At 43.9% G+C, this 21,556-nt stretch overlaps 1 protein-coding gene across 3 annotated transcripts in view; it reads left to right on the forward strand.

Annotated features, from left to right (window-relative positions):
- SEPTIN9 (septin 9) overlaps nt 1–21,556 on the forward strand; it is a 322,440-nt gene that overhangs the window by 10,884 nt on the left and 290,000 nt on the right. For 2 of the 3 annotated variants that reach the window (XM_053296380.1, XM_053296381.1), the window contains exon 2: nt 17,906–17,995. The exons of the other annotated variant lie outside the window; for it this stretch is intronic. In XM_053296380.1, the coding sequence (XP_053152355.1) occupies nt 17,906–17,995 (90 nt within the window). The remainder of the gene's footprint in view (nt 1–17,905; nt 17,996–21,556) is intronic. 3 annotated transcript variants of the gene reach the window in all.

A 21,556-nucleotide genomic window follows, 5' to 3' on the forward strand; every position in this document is an offset into this window, starting at 1 on the left:
ATTCATAATTCCTGTGCAACAGTTGACAGTGAACTGTGCATGAAATACTGTATGCAACAACTGTTAAATGCTGTACAAATTCCATGACTGCAAAATTAACAACTTGTTTGCCTGGTGATGTTGCTCATTAAAAGTAGTTGATCATTAACAGCTGGACCTCCCAATCACATGTGTTGCCCCTCGCATCACAATAGGTCTCTAGATAACAAAGTTGAATGAAACCTCCATTGAGATTAATAAATAAGGTTTTGTATGGAGCTGGTATTTTACACTAACTGTTCACAGCTTGGTGAAGAAAGTGTTACTGCTGTGCCAGTGCCAACTTACTCATCAGCCTGGCACGGAGCTTGCAGCCTGCCTCAACCAGTTGAGTGACTGTTAGTGATGTAGGGTTTCTAATTTAAAAAAACAACCCAAAACCAACACTTTTCCCAGGCTAGATTATTTTAATTAACCCTCTAAAAATAGAGCCAAGCACACTATTATTAGCCAGTTAACTAGAACTGGTACTTGAGCAAAACAGATCAAATAATGCAGCAAGGAAGCATCACTCACCCAATCTTGGATTGGGCCACATGGAGAATGAAAAGAGCTGTTAGTAAGGCATTACTAACAGAGCTTTCGAGTCAAAGAGAAAATCTCCATTGACTACAGTGAGAAATCAGGCTCTGAAGGGAAGAAATAGAACAGCATCTCCCCCACCCTTGAAGCCTCCCTTTCACCCATCGGGTGGCGGGGGGGAATTTGTCTGTCAAGTATTCTGAATTTTTTTCATTGAGTAGGACTGAAAGAAATATATATCTTCTTTATTTGCCATCTTTGAAATGTTCCCAGGGGCTGCCCCTCTATCAGGCAAGATGAATCAAGCACCTCAAGCAGAAGATTACTGGGGTGCCAATGAGGCAGCAAGATTCCCTCCTGCCCCCCCCCTTAAAAATAGAGAGGGGAGGGGATGCAAGGAACAGGGGCAGCTTTGGGCACCCTGTCTGAGGGACACAGAAGTTGTGAGCTGCCACTGCATGTCCCCATCCGCTTCTGTGTACATAGCCCCTTGGGAGCATTTTGCTGCCACCGAAGTGGAGCAGACTATCGGCTGGCTTCTTCCCTCTTTTTCTTGTTTTTGGGCTGTGGTGAGAGGAAGGAACTAGGGATGGAGGACTAGGTGAAAGGTGTTGTCTCTGTGTGGTTGGTTTTCTCCGCTGGTTATTTTTTATCTATCTATTTATTACATTTATAAACCGCCCATCCAAAGGCCCTGGGTGGTACACAACAAATTTTAAAAGACCTAAAAACACACACCATTTAAAACATAGTTCTAAAAACAATAAAAAACAATTCAAAAACAATTTAAAAACTATTTTAAAATACTTTTAAGAACACTTTACAAACCTTGGAAGGCCAGGCCAAACAAGTAAGTTTATAGGGCTCTCTTAAAGGTCGACAGCAAGCTTAAACTGTGGATATCTGCCGAGAGTGCATTCCATAGGCCAAGAGCAGCTACAGAAAAGGCCCGGTTCCAAGTCGCCACCAGATGTACCAGTAGCAACTGTAGACAGACCTCTCCAGATGACCTCAACGAGCGATGGGGATCATACCAAAGAAGGCTCTCTTTAAGGTAGCCCAGACCCAAGCCATTCAGAGCTTTAAAGATAATAACCAGCACTTTGTATTTTGCCCAGAAACGTATCGGCAGCCAGTGCAACAGTTTTAAGACAGGCATAATATGGTCTCTCCGGGTTACCCCAGAGACCAATCTGGCTGCTGCATTTTGAACTACCTGAAGTTTCCGAACTATGTACAAAGGCAGCCCCACGTAGAGTGCATTAAAGTAGTCGAGCCTGGAGGTTACCAGCTGACGCATCACTGTTCTGAGGTCGTTCTCTTCAGGGAATGGACACAGCTGTTTAATCAACCGAAGTTGATAGAAAGCGCTCCTGGCCATAGCCTCCACCTGAGATACCAGGGTGAGGCCTGGATCCAAGAGCACTCCCAAGATGTGCACCTGTTCCTTCTGGGGGAGTGTAACCCCTTCCAGCACAGGAAGATCTAACTCATCCCTTAAATTCCAATCCCTCACAATTAGCCTTGGCAGTAGGCCTGGTGAGATGAGGGCTGTGATCAAGTGGGTGTGTAGACTGGTCCCAAGAAACTTCAGAACATCACATCTTCACAGAAGGACAATGGAAGAGTGACATACTTGAAAAACACATTGGGCAACTGTTCCTCCTCTGGAGCAGGGGTTGCCAACCTGTGAAACTCCAGATGTTGCTGAATTATCACTCCCATCATTAATAAATTATAACTGGGAATGATGGGAGTGGTAGTTCAGCAGCATCTGGAGTACCACAGCTTGGGAACCCCTCTAAAACAATGTTGGCACTCAATAAATAAAAGCAGCCTCCTCAATTTAGGGATTGTTAGGGATTAAAAAATGTGGGATGATGCAATCTGGGTCTGGGAACAGAGGGAAGCTGCCACCAGGGCTTACCATGAAAGTTCATTGTAGAGAAAAAAATTAATGGTCAGGAAGGAAGTTAAAATTAGGCTGGCACCTGATCCATAAAGGATGTGAATTTACCAGAGCAAACCTTTGATTATGTTCGCTTCAACTTGGGAAGTTCAGCCTCCCAAGCCTGTAGTTTGGTACTTTTGCTATTTTGTGTGTACTCAGGTATTCAGCTTGTGCCAAGCCAACCATTCTTTGTAAACAAGATTCTACTTGCTTTCAAATACATTTCCCCCCTTGAAATTATTGAGAGGACACAATTTTTGTCTTTTAATCTGAAAGCATCACTAGCTGTTGCACAGATAGAGCTGTGTGTTTTCCCTTCAGTGAGATAGGAGAAATTCCTGTGGCCTAGTTTTGTAAAGTCACATGGACCAGAACAGCTTGAACATACAGCTGGTACAGACCACGTCCTATTAAAGGTCAGTCCTCTTCTCTGCATTTTCCACACATCACTTCCCTCTCCTCCAGCTTCTACTAAAAAGCACCAATTTTCTGCCATGGCAAACACTGTGCCTTTGTTTTAAGTAACTGCCTCTCTTGGTTAGTTGATTTATAGTTACGTTTTCCAGCCAGCAAACAAAAGCCACGGTACTTCTTCCTATTAGCCTGGAGACTTTAGGATTATGAAATCTAATGAATTCATATGGATCGTTTACCAGCTTCTTATGTGACTCACCTTCCTTCTTGTGGCTAACAGCAACTTTGATTTTGACATTTGCTCTTGACTTCTGACCTGTTGCTAGATAGGACCCACCACTCTGATTCAGCAGCCTTGTGGTGGGGAAACTATCACCCTGGCTGCTTGGCCACATCCTTGTCTGAGAAGAAGATTGACTCAGGGCCAGTTCAGATGATACTTTTAAACATCTTTAATATATATGTGATATTTTTATAGCCCCTTCGAAAAAGTCTCAGATGAACATACCAATGTGAATAGAGTGTATTTTTCCAATCACATGTTCAGAATTATAGTGTACAGTGGACCCTCGACTTACGAACTACTCGACATCCGATGTTTTCGACTTACGAACGACAAAAATGGCCGCACGCTTACGAATTTTTCGAGCTATGAACGGAAACCGTTGGCGGTTTAGATGCGGCTTCCTCGACTTACAAATTTTTTAAGACCTCCGTGGGTGCGCTTTTCGACTTACGAAATTTTCGACCTACGAACGTGCATTCGGAACGGATTAACTTCGTAAGTCGAGGGACCACTGTACCTTCCTTTCACAGATGCAGGCTTATCACTCCCATAAGAACAGCCCAACTGGATCAGGCTCAAGGCCCTTCTCGTCCAACATCCTGTTTCACAGAGTGGCCCACCAGATGCCTCTGAGAAGCCCACAGGCAGGGGGTGAGGGCTTGTCCCCTCTCCTGCCATTGCTCCCCTGCAACTGGTATTTAGCAGCATCTTGCCTCTGAGGCTGGAGGTGGTCTATAGCCACCAGTCTAGTAGCCCATTGATAGACCTGTCCTCCATGAATATGTCTAAGCCCCTTTTAAAGCAATCCAAGCTAGTGGCCATCACCACATCCCATGCCAGAGAATTCCATAGCTTAATTGTGCACTGTGTGAAGAAGTACTTCCTTTTGTTGGTCCTAAATTTCCCTATCTTCAGTTTCATGGGATGATCCCTGGTTTTAATGTTGTGAGAGAGGAAGAAAGATTTCTCTCTGTTCACTCTCTTTACTCTATGCATAATTTTATACACCTCTATCATGTCTCCCCATAGTCACCTCTTTTCCAAGCTAAAGAGCCCCAGAAGGAAGGTACTCCAGGCCCTTGATCATCTTGGCTGCCCTCTTCTGCACCTTTTCCAGTTCTACAGTGTTCTTAAGATATTGTATGACCAGAACTGAACACAGTACTCCAAATGTGGTCATGCCACAGATTTGTATAAGGGGATTATAATACTAGCATTTTTATTTTCAATCCCCTTCCTAATGATCCCTAGCATGGAATTTGCCTTTTTCACATCTGCTGCAAACTGTAAACACTTTCAATGAGCTGTCCACTATGATCCCAAGATCCTCTCCTGGTCATTCACTGACAGCTCAGATCCCATCAGCATATATGTAAAGTTTGGGGGAGAGGGGTTTGCCCCAATATGCATCACTTTACACTTCTGTACACTGAATCACATTTGCCATTATGTTGCACACTCTCCTGGTTTGGAGAGATCTTTTTGGAGCACCTCACAATTTATTTTGGATTTCACTACCCTGAATAGTTTAGTGTCATCTGCAAATTTGGCCACGTGGCTGCTTACCCCAACTTCTAGATCATTTATGAACAAGTTAAAGAGCACTGGTTCCAGTACAGATCCTTGGGGGACCCACTTCTGACTTGCCTCCATTGTGAAAACTGTCCATTTATTCCTTCTCTCTTTTTCCTGTCTTTCAGCCAGTTACGAATCCACACATTAACCTGTCCTCTTATCCTATGACTGCTAAGCTTACACAAGAGCCTTTGGTCGGGTGGGGAATTTTGTGAAAAGCCTTTTGGTCTAAGTATACTATGTCAACTGGATCACCACATGCCTGTTGACACGCTCAAAGAACTCCAAAAGGTTAATGAGGCAAGACCTCCCCTTGAAGGAGCCATGCTGATTCTCCTTCAACAAGGCCCATTCTTCTATGTGTTTAACAATTTTCTCCTTAAATATGCTTTCGGTCAATTTGTTGGGCACAGAAATTAAGTTAATCAGCTTGTAATTTCCCAGATCCCCCCTGGATCCATTCTTGAAAATCTGAGTTACATTAGCTACTTTCCAGTCCTCTGGTACAGAGCCTGATTGTAGGGACAAGTTACATGTGGCTTCCAGCGGCATCTGGTGGGCCACTGTGTGAAACGGGATGCTGGACTAGATGGGCCTTGGGCCTGATCCAGCAGGGATGTTCTTATGTTCTTATGTTTTTGCTAGGAGATCAGCAATTTCACATTTGATATCCTTCAGAACTCTTGGGTGGATTCCATCTGGCCCTGATGATTTGTGCACTTTTAATTTTTCAAAACCATTTGGAACATCTTCCCTCATCACCTAAAGTTGGCCCAGTTCTTCAGCCTCTGAGCCTGAGAAGCTCAGGTCTGAAGATGGTATATGGTCAGTATTCTCCGCAGTGAAGACAGATGCAAAGAACTCATTCAGCTTCTCTGCAGTCTCCTTATCCTCCTTAATATTCCCTTTCACATGCTCATCATTTAAGGGTCCAACCACCTCCCTGGCAGGTTTTCTGTTGCTGATATATTTTGAAAAGTTTTTGTTATTCCTCTTGACACTTCTAGATCAAAATGATGACAGTGACTGGGAGTTGCAGGAGGAAATCAGGGAGGCGTCAAGGAGAGGCAGGGCTGTAATAATGGGTGATTTCAACTACCCACACATAGACTGGGTAAATTCACATTCAAGTCAGGACAAAGAGGTCAAATTTCTAGATACGCTAAATGACTGTGCCCTAGAACAGTTGGTCATGGAACCAACCAGAGAGAAGGCGACCTTAGATCTAATTCTGAGTGACACCCAGGACCTGGTGCGTGATGTCAGGGTCATCGACCCTTTAGGGAACAGTGACCACAGTGCCATCAAATTCAGCATACATGCGGGGAGAGAATCACCAAGGATGTCTAACACGGACATTTTGAATTTCAGAAGAGGAAACTTCTCCAAAATGAGGAGTATGGTGAAAAAAAAGCTGAGGGGGAAAATCAGGAGAGTCACTTCGCTCCAGAGTGCATGGAGTTTACTCAAAACCACAATACTAGAAGCCCAGTTAGATTGTATACCCAAAAGGAGGAAAGGTACCACTAAGTCCAGGAGGATGCCAGCATGGCTAACGGGTACCGTCAAGGAAGCCGTAAAAGGGAAGAAGACTTCCTTCCGAAATTGGAAGGCCTGTCCAAACGAAGAGAACAAAAAGGAACACAAACTCTGGCAAAAGAAATGCAAGGTGACAATAAGGGAGGCAAAAAGAGAGTTTGAGGAACATTTAGCCAAAAGTATCAAGGGGAATAACAAAAACTTCTTTAAGTACATCAGAAGCAGGAAACCTGCCAGGGAGGTGGTTGGGCCATTAGACAATGAGGGAGTGAAAGGGATTATTAAGGAGGATATGGAGGTTGCAGAGAAACTGAATGAGTTCTTTGCATCTGTCTTCACGGCAGAGGATACTGAGCATATACCTGTTCCTGAACCAGGCTTTTTAGGGATGGAGGCTAGAGAGCTGAGTCAGATAAAAGTGACAAGGGATGATGTTCTAAACTGTCTGGAAAAACTGAAAGCTAACAAATCACCAGGGCCGGATGGCATCCATCCAAGAGTCCTCAAAGAACTCAAATGTGAAATTGCCGACATTTTTGCTAAAATATTTAACTTATCCCTGAAATCGGGCTTTGTACCAGAGGACTGGAGAGTGGCAAATGTAACACCGATTTTCAAAAAGGGATCCAGGGGCGATCCGGGAAATTACAGGCCAGTTAGCCTAACATCCATTCCAGGCAAATTGATGGAAAGCATCCTCAAGGATAAAATTGTAAAGCACCTAGAAGAACAGGCCCTGCTCGGAGTGAGCCAGCATGGCTTTCGCAAAGGTAAATCTTGCCTCACCAACCTTTTGGACTTCTTTGAGAGTGTCAACAAGTGTGTGGATCAAGGTGACCCAAATGACATAGTCTACCTGGACTTCCAAAAAGCTTTTGACAAAGTTCCTCATCAAAGGCTCCTGAGGAAACTTAGCTGTCATGGGATAAAGGGACAAGTACATGTGTGGATTGCTAACTGGTTGAAAGACAGGAAACAGAGGGTAGGTATAAATGGAGAGTTTTCACAATGGAGGGAAGTAAGAAGTGGGGTCCCCCAGGGATCTGTACTGGGACCGGTGCTTTTTAATGTATTCATAAATGATCTAGAAGCAGGGGTAAGCAGCGACATGGCCAAATTTGCAGATGATACCAAACTCTTCCGGGTAGTGAAATCTCAAACGGATTGTGAGCAGCTCCAAAAGGATCTCTCCAACCTGGGGGAGTGGGCGACAAAATGGCAAATGCAGTTCAATGTTAGCAAGTGTAAAGTGATGCACATTGGGATGAAAAACCCCAACTTCAAGTATATGCTGATGGGATCCGAGCTGTCGGTGACGGACCAGGAGAGGGATCTTGGGGTTGTGGTTGACAGCTCGTTGAAAGTGTCGACTCAATGTGCGGCAGCTGTGAAAAAGGCAAATTCCATGCTAGGGATCATTAGGAAGGGGATTGAAAATAAAACGGCTAACATTTTAATGCCCTTATACAAAACTATGGTGCGACCACACTTGGAGTACTGTGTACAGTTCTGGTCACCACATCTTTAAAAGGACATTGTTGAACTGGAGAAGGTACAGAAAAGGGCAACCAAGATGATCAGGGGACTAGAGCACCTTTCCTATGAGGCAAGACTACAACACCTGGGGCTTTTTAGTTTAGAAAAAAGACGACTGCGGGGAGACATGATAGAGGTCTATAAAATCATGCATGGTGTGGAGAAAGTGGAGAGAGAGAGATTCTTTTCCCTCTCACACAACACTAGAACCAGGAGTCACTCCATGAAATTGATTGCCAGAAGGTCTAGGACCAACAAACGGAAGTACTTTTTCACACAACGCGTGATCCACTTGTGGAACGCTCTGCCTCAGGATGTGGTGACAGCCAACAACCTGGATGGCTTTAACAGGGGTTTGGATGACTTCATGGAGCAGAGGTCTATCAATGGCTAGTAGTCGGAGGGCTGTAGGCCACCTCCTGCCTCAAGGGCAGGGTGCCTCTGAGTACCAGTTGCAGGGGAGTAATGGCAGGTGAGAGGGCATGCCCTCAACTCCTGACTGTAGGCTCCCAATGGCATCTGGTGGGCCACTGTGCGAAACAGGATGCTGGACTAGATGGGCCTTGGGCCTGATCCAGCAGGGCTGTTCTTATGTTCTTATGTTCTAGATATATGTTCCTCAAACTCTCTTTTTGCATCCCTTATTGTCTCCTTGCATTTCTCTTGCCAGAGTTTATGTTCCTTTTTGTTCTCTTCATTTGGGCAGGACTTCCATTTTCTGAAGCATGTCGTCTTCGCTTTTTATAGCTTCCCTGACTCTACTTGTAAGCCATGCTGGGGTACTCCTGAACTTGATGGTACCTTCCCTCCTTTTTGGTATACATTCCAACTGCGCTTCTATTATTGTGGTTTTAAATAAGTACCATGCTTTCTGGAGTGATTTGACCCTCCTCACGTTTCCTTTCAGCTTCCTTTTTACGAGTCCCCTGATTTCTGAGTAATTTCCTCTTCTGAAGTCCAATGTATTGTTGTTGGACTTCCTTGGCAATATTCCACTTACATGTAAGCTGAATTCGATCACACTATAGTCACTGTTCCCCAATGGTTCTACAACTCTGACATCTCGCACCAGTTCCTGGGCACCACTTAGGATTAAGTCGAAGGTCACCATCTCTCTGGTTGGTTCCATGACCAACTATTGTAAGGCACAATCATGTAGAGAGGCCTAGAAAATTGGCCTCTCTGTCATTACTTGAATGTGAATTTACCCAGTCTATGTGTGGGTAATTGAAGTCGCCCATTATTACAGCTCTGTCTCTCTTTGGTTCCCAGGCTTGCTTTGTAGTATTTCCTGATTCAAATGCCGTGCCTTTCCATAGTTATGTCTAAAATGATAGAGTCATGCATAGTGATCAGCTGTTGAGATGCAATTCTTTTCCAAGGCAGAACTGAGAGCTTTGGCTCCTTTGTCTTCTATGGAGACATGCTGACCCACTTGCTGTCTTGAAGTATGCAGATTAAATGGGCATGTTTGGAGATCTCAGGGCACACTCCAATTATATATATTAGTAAAAAGGCTTGCAGTCCGCAAACATCCTTCCAAATAGCAACATCTTATCTCTCTTTGTGACTCTAGCATTTCCTGTCTCTATGAGGTTACATTGTTTATGCGTTTCAATGGAATTTTCTTTGATTTTCTGGGAAATTAATGCATTTTTGTGGGGTTTGGGTGGGTTGTTTTGTTGTTGTTGTGTTGTTCCAGGCAAGTTGTGGAATCTGTCTGCAAAAACACACTTTTATGTGTTGGTCTGAGAGTTCCATGTCTGTGAGTGAGTGAAGCCCAGGCAGCTTCAGATAGATGGATAAATAGGAATACAGTGAACTCCAAACTGGGGGAAGCCCTTTTATAGGAAAGTAGCCGCACAATTTCCAAGCCCACAACCCCAGATTTCTGCTGGAGAATAAAAAGACAGTTTTGCAGCTGTAAGTGAGGTGCTGGAAGGCGGGGAAGAGAAGGCAAGGTTCCAGGGGTGACTCCTATGCCTTAAGGGACCTACCTAGTGGTCTGGCTTCCCCTACCCCACCTTGTGCTCCCTCCACCTCTTGCAACCTCTCTGTGTCAGTCCTTCACCCCAACCTGACTGGGATCTTCCAGGGCAAAATGCTCTGTCAGATCTTAGCAGGGAGAAGTGCGGGTGGCGTGGAGAGGCTGTAAGTGGGGCTCTGGAAGGTGGGAGAGTGAAGACAAGGGACCAGGGATGGTCCTTAAGGCTTGGTTGTTAAAATTGCCCCTTTTTTCTTGTCACAGCAAAAAAATAAAAATTTAAAATTAATGTTTGAAACTCAAACACACAGAGCCCATTGTCACAACTGGAGAATGGGTTCGGACAGGGCGAGGGGAGGAAACCACAAAAAGCTTACCTCCCCCACAGGTGATTCCATTCATGTTGCTGGGCAGCCAGTTCAGCCTCCCATATGATTGCCAGTTTCAGCTGGGAGCAGGGAGGTTTGGGAGCTGGGAGGCCCCCGGAGCTTCCATAATGCACTGGTCGGGAGGCTATTTGTGAGTAGGTGCCACTTGAAGTTGGTGGCACTGACACACAAGCATTTTGCCCGCTTTTTGGGTGCTCTCGCACCCCAAACCTGGGCTAAGTGGTGGGCCACTGCGCCGCTGCCGGGAGCTGTGCAGCTCCAGGCAGTACACACATGAACCGAAAACTGGGCTGGGCTTCCTTAGCACGCTTTTCATTGCATTTGTGAATAGCTTCACAGTTTTTCACATTTATTTTATATAGTGGGTGAAACTTGTAAACAGCATGCTTTTCTTGTAAGCAGCACTTATTCCACCTATGTCAGTTAGTGTGGCAGAGATTAAAAGAACTCTCTCACAACTCTCCACCTCAGGGAGGGGGAAATTGTACCCAAAGTAAGTCCCACCTACATAACTGGCTGATCCAGTCCTGGGCTCTGTCCTATTTACAATTCAAACAATATGGTTAAGGGGAGAAAACATCACATAGCAATTCAGACGATTATCTAATCACATGATATTGACTACCCACATCCCAAATCCTCCATTATATCTAGTGGTTCAATCCAGGGTAGAGAATGTATGATTTTCCATTCAGATGATCATTTATACACAGATAGAGGAATCTAATCACACATTGAAAGTATCATCTGAATTGGCCCTCAGTGTTCTGCCCTCTTAGGTGCATTTGCCTTGTGCACTGCTGATGACTGGCTCATACTGACCTTTATTACTTACAAATACTTGCAGATCATTTCTGAGCTCTTGCTTGAGCATTTGTGCGTCTTAGTTGTGCTTCCAGTATTTTTAGGGGCATAGTTTTGTACGAGGGAAGAAGACTCAGCAGGGCCCAAAGGCCTTTCTGGATTCATTCAAGGTTGAATTGTTTGACATCTGTGCATTTTAAGAGCATTTGTTGTGACTATTTTTGCTTTCATATTTCATAATAGCTCCAGCAATGTTATCAACATGTGACAAACAGTGGCTTTTTTAAATGAAGCAAACAGATTTGTACCCCTAGGCCTGTGCGGTGTGAAAAATGTCAGGTCAGATCCTATCCAACCAGACCCAACAGGGGAATTGTTGGGAGGACCAACATGGCCCCTGCAAAACTATCACTGGATGAATCGAGTTGGAATTCCTGACATTTTTACGGTGGGGATTGCCCCTCTGGAAATCACATAGTCCTCCACAGCTATATGGTCCTCTGCAGAGGGTTGCCTTTATCCCCTCTCCCCAGTTTCCAGGGTGCAATCCCCGAAGAGCAGCTCAGCAGCCGGGTGAAATGGCCTGAGCAACCTCTCAGCTGAGAGGCAGCTCACTGGCCATTTAACTTGGTCCAACAGGAATGTTGGAGTTCAGACGTGACGTTGGGGAGCTCAGTCAGAGGTTTCGACTGCTGAGGCTCCCTGCTATTGTGTCTAGGCTAATTCTAATCATGCCTGACAGAGGGCATATTGGGTCTAACAGGCCTGTTGGACTGACATGACTGCACCAGCCTTGCCTGCTCATTCAGAGATCCATTTAATATATAATAGCCACTCCTAAAACCTCTGAGTTGAACAGACAAAGGTGCTTCTGAGAAAGCATCACACATGGTCTGAAAAAACAGAGGCAGCGAGATTGTGACTATTCTCCCAGTTCCCCTTCAGTGGCACTTGGTCTCCCCTTAAGGCAATCAAGGACCATTTTAACGTGAAGTGGGCAGTTATAGGCCAACCCTCCATCATTCGGGAGCAGCTGAGGGACATGTGATGCCTCATTCACTTATTGGTAATTGCCACTGAGCAGCACTCTAAGGGCACGGTCAGGATGTGCAGTGCCCCAAAACCAGTTGGCAGAGGGAAATAAAATGAGCGGCTGCTTTATATAGCCATACAACTGATGTCCCTCAGAATTCTCATTGATATCTATCATTTTCATTCTTACCTGAAATATCTTCATCAATTTGATGACTTCTCCTTTGTACATTGCAGACTCTTAACACTTGGATATTTGAGTTTATAGCGCTTCTATTTTGCAAGCTCAAATGTATGGTCATGTAGTTTGTGTTTGACTTATAGTATGTCATTTCATTGGTTTAATCTTTTACTGAGCTCAGTCCTGTTTAAATATCGCCTGCCTGCCTGCCTATGAACCACATAGCCTTTGTGGTTAGTCATGCCATAATTTCTCCCTCCCCAACTCCAGAATTGTTAGGAGGAAGTATTGCTGAGCTTTTATCATCAACATTGCTCAATTCTTTGTTGCTAGTCTGCAGAGGAAAAAGCCTACACGCAGCAGCCAATGGCTTACTTGCTATGTAGCATTACACAGGCGGTTCACAATTGCCTGTACTGCTGCAGGCGTCTAACAAAGATACACATAGTCCTGCACAACAAGGCTGTTCTGCTGCTACTTACCTTTGCACAATCGCACATTGAAATATTATTTGCATTATTCCCAAAGCAGGTAACATTGCGATGTGGAAGAGTCCCATTGTGCAGCACCATGGACATGCTTGTTAGATGCCTACAGCAGTAGAGGTGGGTCTGAACCACCTGCATTATGCTGCACAGCATCTGAGCCATTGGATATTAATTGCCTATTCAAGCACCCAGATTCTGGAACTCCCTTCCTCAGGAGGCCCAGATGACCCCCTCTTTAGTAGCATTTCAACACCACCCAGAGCCTTTGGGTGGATAGGGCAGTATAGAAATGTAATAAATAGGCAGTGAAAATACTTCTGTTCTACCACACCCTTAAGCCCTATTCACATGTTATGGTAAACACATGTGCAGTCTGAGTACAATGTGCACACATGCAGAAGTGTAAGCCTGTACAGTTCACTTTATGTTCACTACACATAAAGTAGTATACTTCCCACATGTACTGTGTATTTGAGGGGCCTGACCCAAGTTCACTTTTAAAATGCATACATGTTCTATTATTCCCACAAAAATATGTGCATGTGTACAGTTACCTATACATACATGCAATGTAATGTTTGAACAGGGCTTTAGCCCGTTTTGAATTTTTAGTCTCTCAGTTGCTGCTAAGATTTTGATGTCAGTTCTATTGTTTTTATGATACTGTATTTTAAATTTTGTTATGAGCTGCCATGGAGACCCCTGCTGGGGCTGAAAGGAGGAATAGATTCATTTTTAGTAATTACAAATTTAATAGATTTACTAAGCACATAATCTGAGCTGGTTTGGATGATATAATCTCCCAGCCCATGCTTTTAAAAAGGGGGATATATCAAGAGCACACCTGTCATGTTTTGTGGATGTCTCAATGTCCTCTCAGCACATCCCGTGTCCGTGTGTGTTTGTGCGTGTGTGTTTGTGCGTGTACATGTGCGTGTGTGCAGGAATGGGACAAGCTGTTCATCCAAGTGGCAGCTCTACACATGACCCAAATACTAGTTTAAAGTGGTGCTGGACTCATTCTAATAACAATGTCAGTTGACCCATTGTCTGGTATTTAGACCCCTTCAGCTGATATTGCTGCCACTGTAGATTTGGCCCTGCATCTCATGTCTGCTGTAGTCAAAACTCCAGGGTGCATTTTTGAATTCTTATTCAGAGTTGTCAAAGCAAATTTAAACAGCTTCATAGACTGTCAAAACTAATTAAAGGAAGCCAAATCGGAAGATTTGCAAAGGGGGCCAATTTGAATTTTAAGTCTTTTTCAAACACAGGAATACATAATTGCACAACCTTTAAATTTCATTGCCAGATTTGTAAAACACTCCATTTCAGTTCTAAAATATAACAAGCAATTAAATGAAAAGTCAACTCAAAACCAGCAGCTGGAAAGCAATGCAATTTTTATTATCATGAGGAGAGATGACTAATCTCTCTCTCAGAACTCTTCCTCACTTCTGTTCTACTTGGCTCCATGTTCCTTGGCCTTTATGAACAGGGCAAGATTCAGCACGTGGCACAAGGAAATGCAGCTTTGAAAGAACTTTCCTCTGCTGAGCTCAGACCTATTAGGAAACTGTCATTCAGGAGAACTAAATGTGCTTTTACAGTCAGCCTCTTTTGCTCCTTCTGAGCACACTCCAGTAACACTTCAGTAGTAACTTGAATGTCTCCCATTGGAAGGATCAGTTCTGAAGTGAGTTTCAGATATTTCATGTACCTCAATTAGAAGTGTCCTTTAGAAGGCCCATGCTTATTCCCTTGTGGACACTGACAGATCTAGGATTGTAGGACTTCAAGTATGAGTCTGCTAGGGGAACTAATAAACAGTTGCTAGGGGAGGCTGAACGTCCTCTGTTGGGCCAACATTTGAATCAAGAGCAGAGTGGCAATCTGCTTCCAAGCACTGAAATATGGGTATTGTTTAATAGTTTTGCAAGCCAGTTGAGCACCCCCTTCACATTTTTCCTAGGTTTTTTTGTTTCTCTGAAGCACCTTTCCTGAGAGGCCTTAAAGCACAACACACACACACACCCTGTGCCTCTGTTTTGCCTTCCTTCCGGGCCCAGGGCAAACCTGAGTGTGTGTTGGCCCAAAAACAATCTCTTTTTGTTCCATCTCATGAGTCTTCTGAATAGGAGTGGTGTACTACTAGATTAACTCATGTACTATTCACATTGTCTTATTGGGGATTAAGCTGCTATTCCTTTCTGCTTTCTTTTGCAAGCCATGCTGGGAAGAATATAAAGGCCCTCTCACATGATTTTGCTTTGGGAATATCAGTCTTGAAAAGAGTTTTCAGCTACACCTGGCGAGAAGGACAAAAATAATTACTTTGATCACCAGTTCTCCCTGCAGCATTGTGTACCTGTGCTGCTGTTTTTGTTAGAGGTTGTTGATTTTTACCCACAATAGGTAAAACAGCAGAGCACTAAGGAATGAGCACACACTCCAGTTACAGAGTAGGTAGCAGAGGATGGTTTGGATATTGCAGCTGTTTAGAGAAAACACATGGAGATCCTTGTGTGACTAAACACTAAACATTTATTGGTTAAATACACTTGGATAGGAAAGCCCTATATCTAATCTAAAGGACTACATAGTGGATAGGTAAGGAGGGGGGGGTTCCATCTGCTCTCTAGGAGGAAAGGAGGAAGGATTGTGACTCAGGACAGGAAGTGCTGTAGAGTCAGTTCAGGGGTCATAGGGACAGATAGGGAGACCCTGACTCACTGTCTCTACTCCCAATGCCCCTAGTGGTCATTAGGACAGTTGGTGCAAAAGGTCGAAGCACTGGAAGTTCATCTCCAACAGTTTTTAACCTGGGTTCTCAGCATTACTGTTGAGTAGCCTCAAATTACCACCATTCAAATGTGTAGAGAGAAGTAGAGGCACACACACACACACACACACACACACACACACACACAGAGAGAGAATAATTTAGCAGCAACTCCTGGTGCAATTGGAAACATGCCAGAAATTTTTTCAGCGGGGAGGGGGGCAGGGTTGGGGAAATCTAGGCATGGTGGTGACATACAGGTGAAACTCGGAAAATTAGAATATCGTGCAAAAGGCCATTAATTTCAGTAATGCAAATTAAAAGGTGAAACTGATATATGAGACAGACGCATTACATGCAAAGCGAGATAAGTCAAGCCTTAATTTGTTATAATTGTGATGATCATGGCGTACAGCTCATGAAAACCCCAGATCCACAATCTCAGAAAATTAGAATATTACATGGAACCAAGAAGACAAGGATTGAAGAATAGAACAATATCGGACCTCTGAAAAGTATACAGTGTACTGTGCTTGATTGGCCAGCAAACTCACCTGACCTGACCCCATAGAGAATCTATGGGGCATTGCCAAGAGAAGGATGAGAGACATGAGACCAAACAATGCTGAATTGCTGAAGGCCGCTAATGAAGCATCCTGGTCTTCTATAATACCTCATCAGTGCCACAGGCTGATAGCATCCATGCCACGCTGCATTGAGGCAGTAATTGCTGCAAAAGGGGCCCAAACCAAGTACTGAATACATATGCATGCTTATACTTTTTAGAGGTCCGATATTGTTCTATTCTTCAATCCTTGTCTTCTTGGTTCCATGTAATATTCTAATTTTCTGAGATTGTGGATTTGGGGTTTTCATGAGCTGTACGCCATGATCATCACAATTATAACAAATTAAGGCTTGACTTATCTCGCTTTGCATGTAATGCGTCTGTCTCATATATCAGTTTCACCTTTTAATTTGCATTACTGAAATTAATGGACTTTTGCACGATATTCTAATTTTCCGAGTTTCACCTGTACTTGTGTATTAGTTGCAGGTTGCCACCAAATTTACCTCAAGTTGCCCCTCCTCCAAACTATTTTTCTTCCAGTGGGGCTCAGAGATGGGAATTAACTCCTGCCAAGAGAGAATAAGATAGGGGCAGCACTTTTAAGGAAAGTGCTGACCAGGGAAAAGAAAGTTGGGACTAGGGCGCTTTCCACTCAACAGCAGCAAAATGCTTCCATTCAGGCAAATTGCATTCAAAATGTAAACGGCAGGGGGAGCAGTCTCACAAAAACTAACAACCCGAAAAAACAGCAACTTCTTTACGCCGGATATACGACGTCATAGCACTATATCACAGTGATTAAATTTGAAACAAGGCATTAGAAATATGAACGGCACCCTGCTGTCAGCGTTGGGACACAGGAAGTGTAGAAGCACACTTCAGAGATACGTCCTGACCCCAGTGCAGGGTCTAATCTGGAAAGTGCCCAGGAGAAATATTTACACCCCACTTCTGTCCCCTGCTTCTGTGTTATATGATCATATGAAGCTGCCTTATACTGAATCGGACCATTGGCCCATCTAGTCCAGGCTGGAGCTAGATTCTGACTGACAATGGCGCTTCAGGGCCTTGGGACAAACTAGATGTGATGTGAGATTTCTGTGATCTGAATTCCCAACATCCCTCTCCTTTTTCAAAAATCAGGTGGGGATGATGTTGATTGAAACTGCAGCATAGAGTGTGGGTCTGCCCCTGCACTATGTGGCCCCTAATTCAAATTGATCCTCCCTGAAGCTGCTTGGAGAGGGGGGGGGAGTACAAAAGTGTGCAGTAATGTTTCCCCTCTGAGGCTGATAGCAGCTTCAGGGGCGGGGGTGATTTAAGTCTGGGGACCAGTGCAGTAGCAAAGCCTCAGTTCCTGCACCATGGCCCAGTCCAAGTAGCACCCCCAGGCATTGGGAGAGAGCTGTTGTGTTTTGCTGTTGTTTTTAAAGAGAGGGGAAAAACACTGGGAGTTTCAATCATATCACTCTTTCATTTAGTTTGGACCTCAGACTGGTGCCTTTTTCACTCCTCTTTCCTCAAACACCTTTAACTGAAGATGCCAGAACTTGAACCTGAGATCTTCTGTGTGCAGAAAATGTATTCTGCCACTAAACTATGGCCCCTCTCCAAATCTGTGTACTGTAAATAGCCACTCCTGTGCTTTACATTGCCACCAGCTTAATAAGAATTTGGTACAAGCCTCATTCTTGGTCATGTTGCTATCATGCATAGTTAGTGCATTAAAGAGACGCTCTAATCTACTGGTTCTCAAGCTATAATGAAGGCAATGCTCGAGAGCCCTGATGCTACACTGGCGTTTTTCCACAGAAGGACTGTCCAGTGTGGAAATAATGGATATATGTACAGGCCTCTTTAAACATCCCGTGTACACTTATCTGGAAAACCTGATTGGATCAGGTAAGTCTTTTAACCTCCCTAAATCAAGGGATAACTCTACACTCTTCCTTCTGTGCATCATGTGTGGATCAGCTACACATTGCCTTTTAGAAGATATTTGCAGACACAAGGAGTCAGACAGCCACCTGCACATTCAGGAATTCATTTTGGAGCTTTATCTAATTTAGGCAGCTGTTCATAATAAACATGTATAATTTAAAGTAAAACACGGCATGCACAGATGAGAAAGATGGCATGATGACTGAGCTATTCCAGCTGCGTAACATGAACTGTATTCCATCTATTTAAGATTGCCAACTTTTTAAGCTGCTTAAAGCTGCCAGCAACTTCTAACATTGGTAACTTTTGCTGTTAGGAATGTCTTTACCTGGGTGGTCTTTCCTGTTCATACAGGAAGATAAAATGCCATGCTGTGATTAATTTCCTGATGAAGAATTTTTCCAGAAGATATGCTTCCACCTGTGAGCAACTAGGCATAGCAGTGTGTTAATACTTGATGCGGACTACTTGTATGGTTGATGTTGATCTGGACCATTTCAGTTAGTTAGGTTCAGCATCTCAGCTCTTGCAATTTTTTTCTGGTTTATCTTTATGGTTAGCATCATGGTTTGGATACCTTTTTGCTGCAAAATTTTTTACTTGTGTAACAGAGACACGCTTTTTCATCATCTGTGATAACCATCAGGACTTGTGCCTCTAAAGTGTGCTGCAGTGATTGTACCCCACCTGAGATCTCTGACAATTGCAAGCACTCCTAGCCAAAAAGAGAAGTCTTGATGCAATAGCCATTTTTTGTTTTACTTACATTTTGAGTAAGACGCATTGATGTAGAAAAATACCTTATTAGTCATAGCGATAATATCAGCTTACCAAACATATCATCTTACCAAAACTAGTGGGAGGGGTGATGCTGTTTTTGTTTTGTAACCATCAAAGCAGTTGATGTTTCACCTTAATAGTTAAGCAACAGACTGAAGAGAGGCCTGCAACATAGAGAGATTAACTTACAGGGAACTACAACTTGGTACCCCCAGGAAAACCCTCCACTACACCAGGGGTACACAATGCAGTTTGGGAATCACTGATGTCTGCTTTGTTCACATCAATTTAATCAGAAATATGTGGCAGAGTATGCTAGATCCATCCTTATTTTCTACATGACTAAATAGTTAAACACTGGCAGATCTGCATGGTGCTAATGGGTTTATGGCCAGAAGGGAAAGGCTAGGAGCACAACGGTGTATTTAAACTGGTATTGATGAAAAATAATGGCAAGTGTCATTCTGGAGCAGGCATTGGCTACTGTGCCAGTTTAGAGTGGGTGGTGTCTTTAGGGGCATATGTGAATGTCAGCTTGACCATTCTGGACTCTAGACCTTTCCACTAATACTGGAGTCAGATAATTTTTTCAAAGTCAAAAGTGGTATGATAGAGGCTATGTTTCCTGTCATTTCAAACTTAACCCATTATATCCTTGGCTATGGTCAGTTTTGCAAACCTTCATAGTGCCTCAGAACTCTGCAAGCTTTCTTGTTGAGGGAGGATTGTGGATAAAACTGAATGTGATTACCATGGGCAACAGTGACTCTCCTACATTTAGCTTCCAGCTTGAGCATCGGCGAACCTGTGCCAAAACCAGCTACATGATATGGAACCATAAGGAGCCTCCTAGAACTAGTTGCCTTCCCAATCTAGTAGGGTTGTGCATGTAGAGCAGGGTTCCTCTTTGGATCCCAGTCCTGGGGATAAAGTTAGAGGAGGGCCTTGCTCCCCGAAGCTTCACTCATCCTTTCTAGCCTTGAAAAACAGCCCTGGGATCTTGATGCTCCTTGCCATTTCAGGGGTGCTGCCTCTGATGTGTGTTCCTATTATCAGATTCCCCATGGGAAGATGTCTTGACCTATCTGCCCTCTGCCTTCTTCCTGCAGCCCCTTAGGATTTACAATGCCACTGTCATTACCAAAGTTATCAGGCAGATGCTACCTCAAACATAGTATGCATACCCGCACGGTACTTTATTTTCCATTTTTTATTTATAATATTTTCATATGGCCTTTCAGCAAGAACACTCTCATGGCAGTGCACATATAAAAGTAATAGCAAAAGTAAAAACAGTCGAGGTAAGAATTTTTAAAAAAGCAATAGTAAAAGTAAGAATTAAAACAAAGCTTTAGAACTGGTTAGAATTGGCCTGGCTTGGACATCATGGCCAAACCATTGCTTTGCCCTCCTGAATGGGCTTCGTCATGCTCTCATACTCTCTCATTCCTTTCCTCACTTCATGGTTTGCAGTAAATACAGTTTGCCATGCCATCAGAACTGGGGACGAATTCCGATTACTGCCAGCCAAACCAAAGTTTATACTGGGTTTCCAGTTCTGGTTTGGACAGAGGCAGGCAAACTATAATTGGCAGTAAACAGAGTTTGCCCAGTTCAGATATCTCAGTAACCTCTGGTTACCATGGACCAGGAAGTGAGGGAAGGAACTGGAGCATGAAAAAGGAGGAGGGAGAGGGAGCACAAGCCATGATTGGCAAACCATGGATTGACTGTAATGTCTGAAGTAGGCAATGTACATGTGAGCAACATGTGTAGTTGGGCAGAAGTGTCAAGGGCTCTCATGAGGCAGCTACAGATGAAGGGGAGAGTAGCAGGATCAACAAAAGAGCTGCAGCAACAAATCTCAGCCTGTGCTTGTTGAGCACATGTGGTGGTTCGGATTCACTGTTTGATCCCTGGGCCATGATCACAACTCCAAGAGGAATTTACGCTTACAATATATACTAAGCAAGATTTTTAAAACCAGGTGGATAATAAGTTTCTTCCACAAACTGTAATCTCCGAGGTGATCAAAGGCATTAAGGGGGAAATACTTCATTTTCTTTATATGACAGAATAAACAAAGGAAATGAGTACAAGTTGCCTTGAACCTTTGTGGGAACTGAATGGCTTGAGGGCTTGAGTTGCAAGTGCCTGGACATGCAGAACCCCACTACATTAATTACAGAAAAATCTCTGTGAGTTACAAGTCAGGGCAGAGTATTAACGGATAGATGAATGTGGGCCAGAGTGTATTCTCCATAAATTTAGCACTGGGAAACTGCCCAGGACTGACAGCACAAGAGAATGATGTAATATCTGCAAATAGAAGAGACAGCTAAGCTGCCACCCAGGCAGCAATGAAGCAAGAGCACTGCCAGAACCTCTGTGCTGCTCTCATCGCTGCCCTGTAGGACCCAAGACCATTCGTACACTTCAAGTCAAAAGGAACTAAATGGCTATCCACACCAGTCCTCTTGCCAAAGGCAGGACAGGCCATCATCATGTCTTCATCCTCCATTGGTCTAGTCCATCTTACACTGTGCCACAAGATTAAACGAAGTATGCCACTACAGAGCTCTTATGACCCTTTGCAAGACACCCAAGCAACATGTTATAAGGGAAGTGAGGCAGATGGGAGAAGGAAAGGACTAGTGTAGCTTGCTAATCAGATTTGCGGGCAGCGGGGGAATTCTGTGGGGTCCCAGATCTGGTGAGTGAGCAAAACTAACCCACTGATTC

This window comes from Hemicordylus capensis, chromosome 2 (assembly GCF_027244095.1).
Source record: "Hemicordylus capensis ecotype Gifberg chromosome 2, rHemCap1.1.pri, whole genome shotgun sequence".
Taxonomy (NCBI): domain Eukaryota; kingdom Metazoa; phylum Chordata; class Lepidosauria; order Squamata; family Cordylidae; genus Hemicordylus; species Hemicordylus capensis.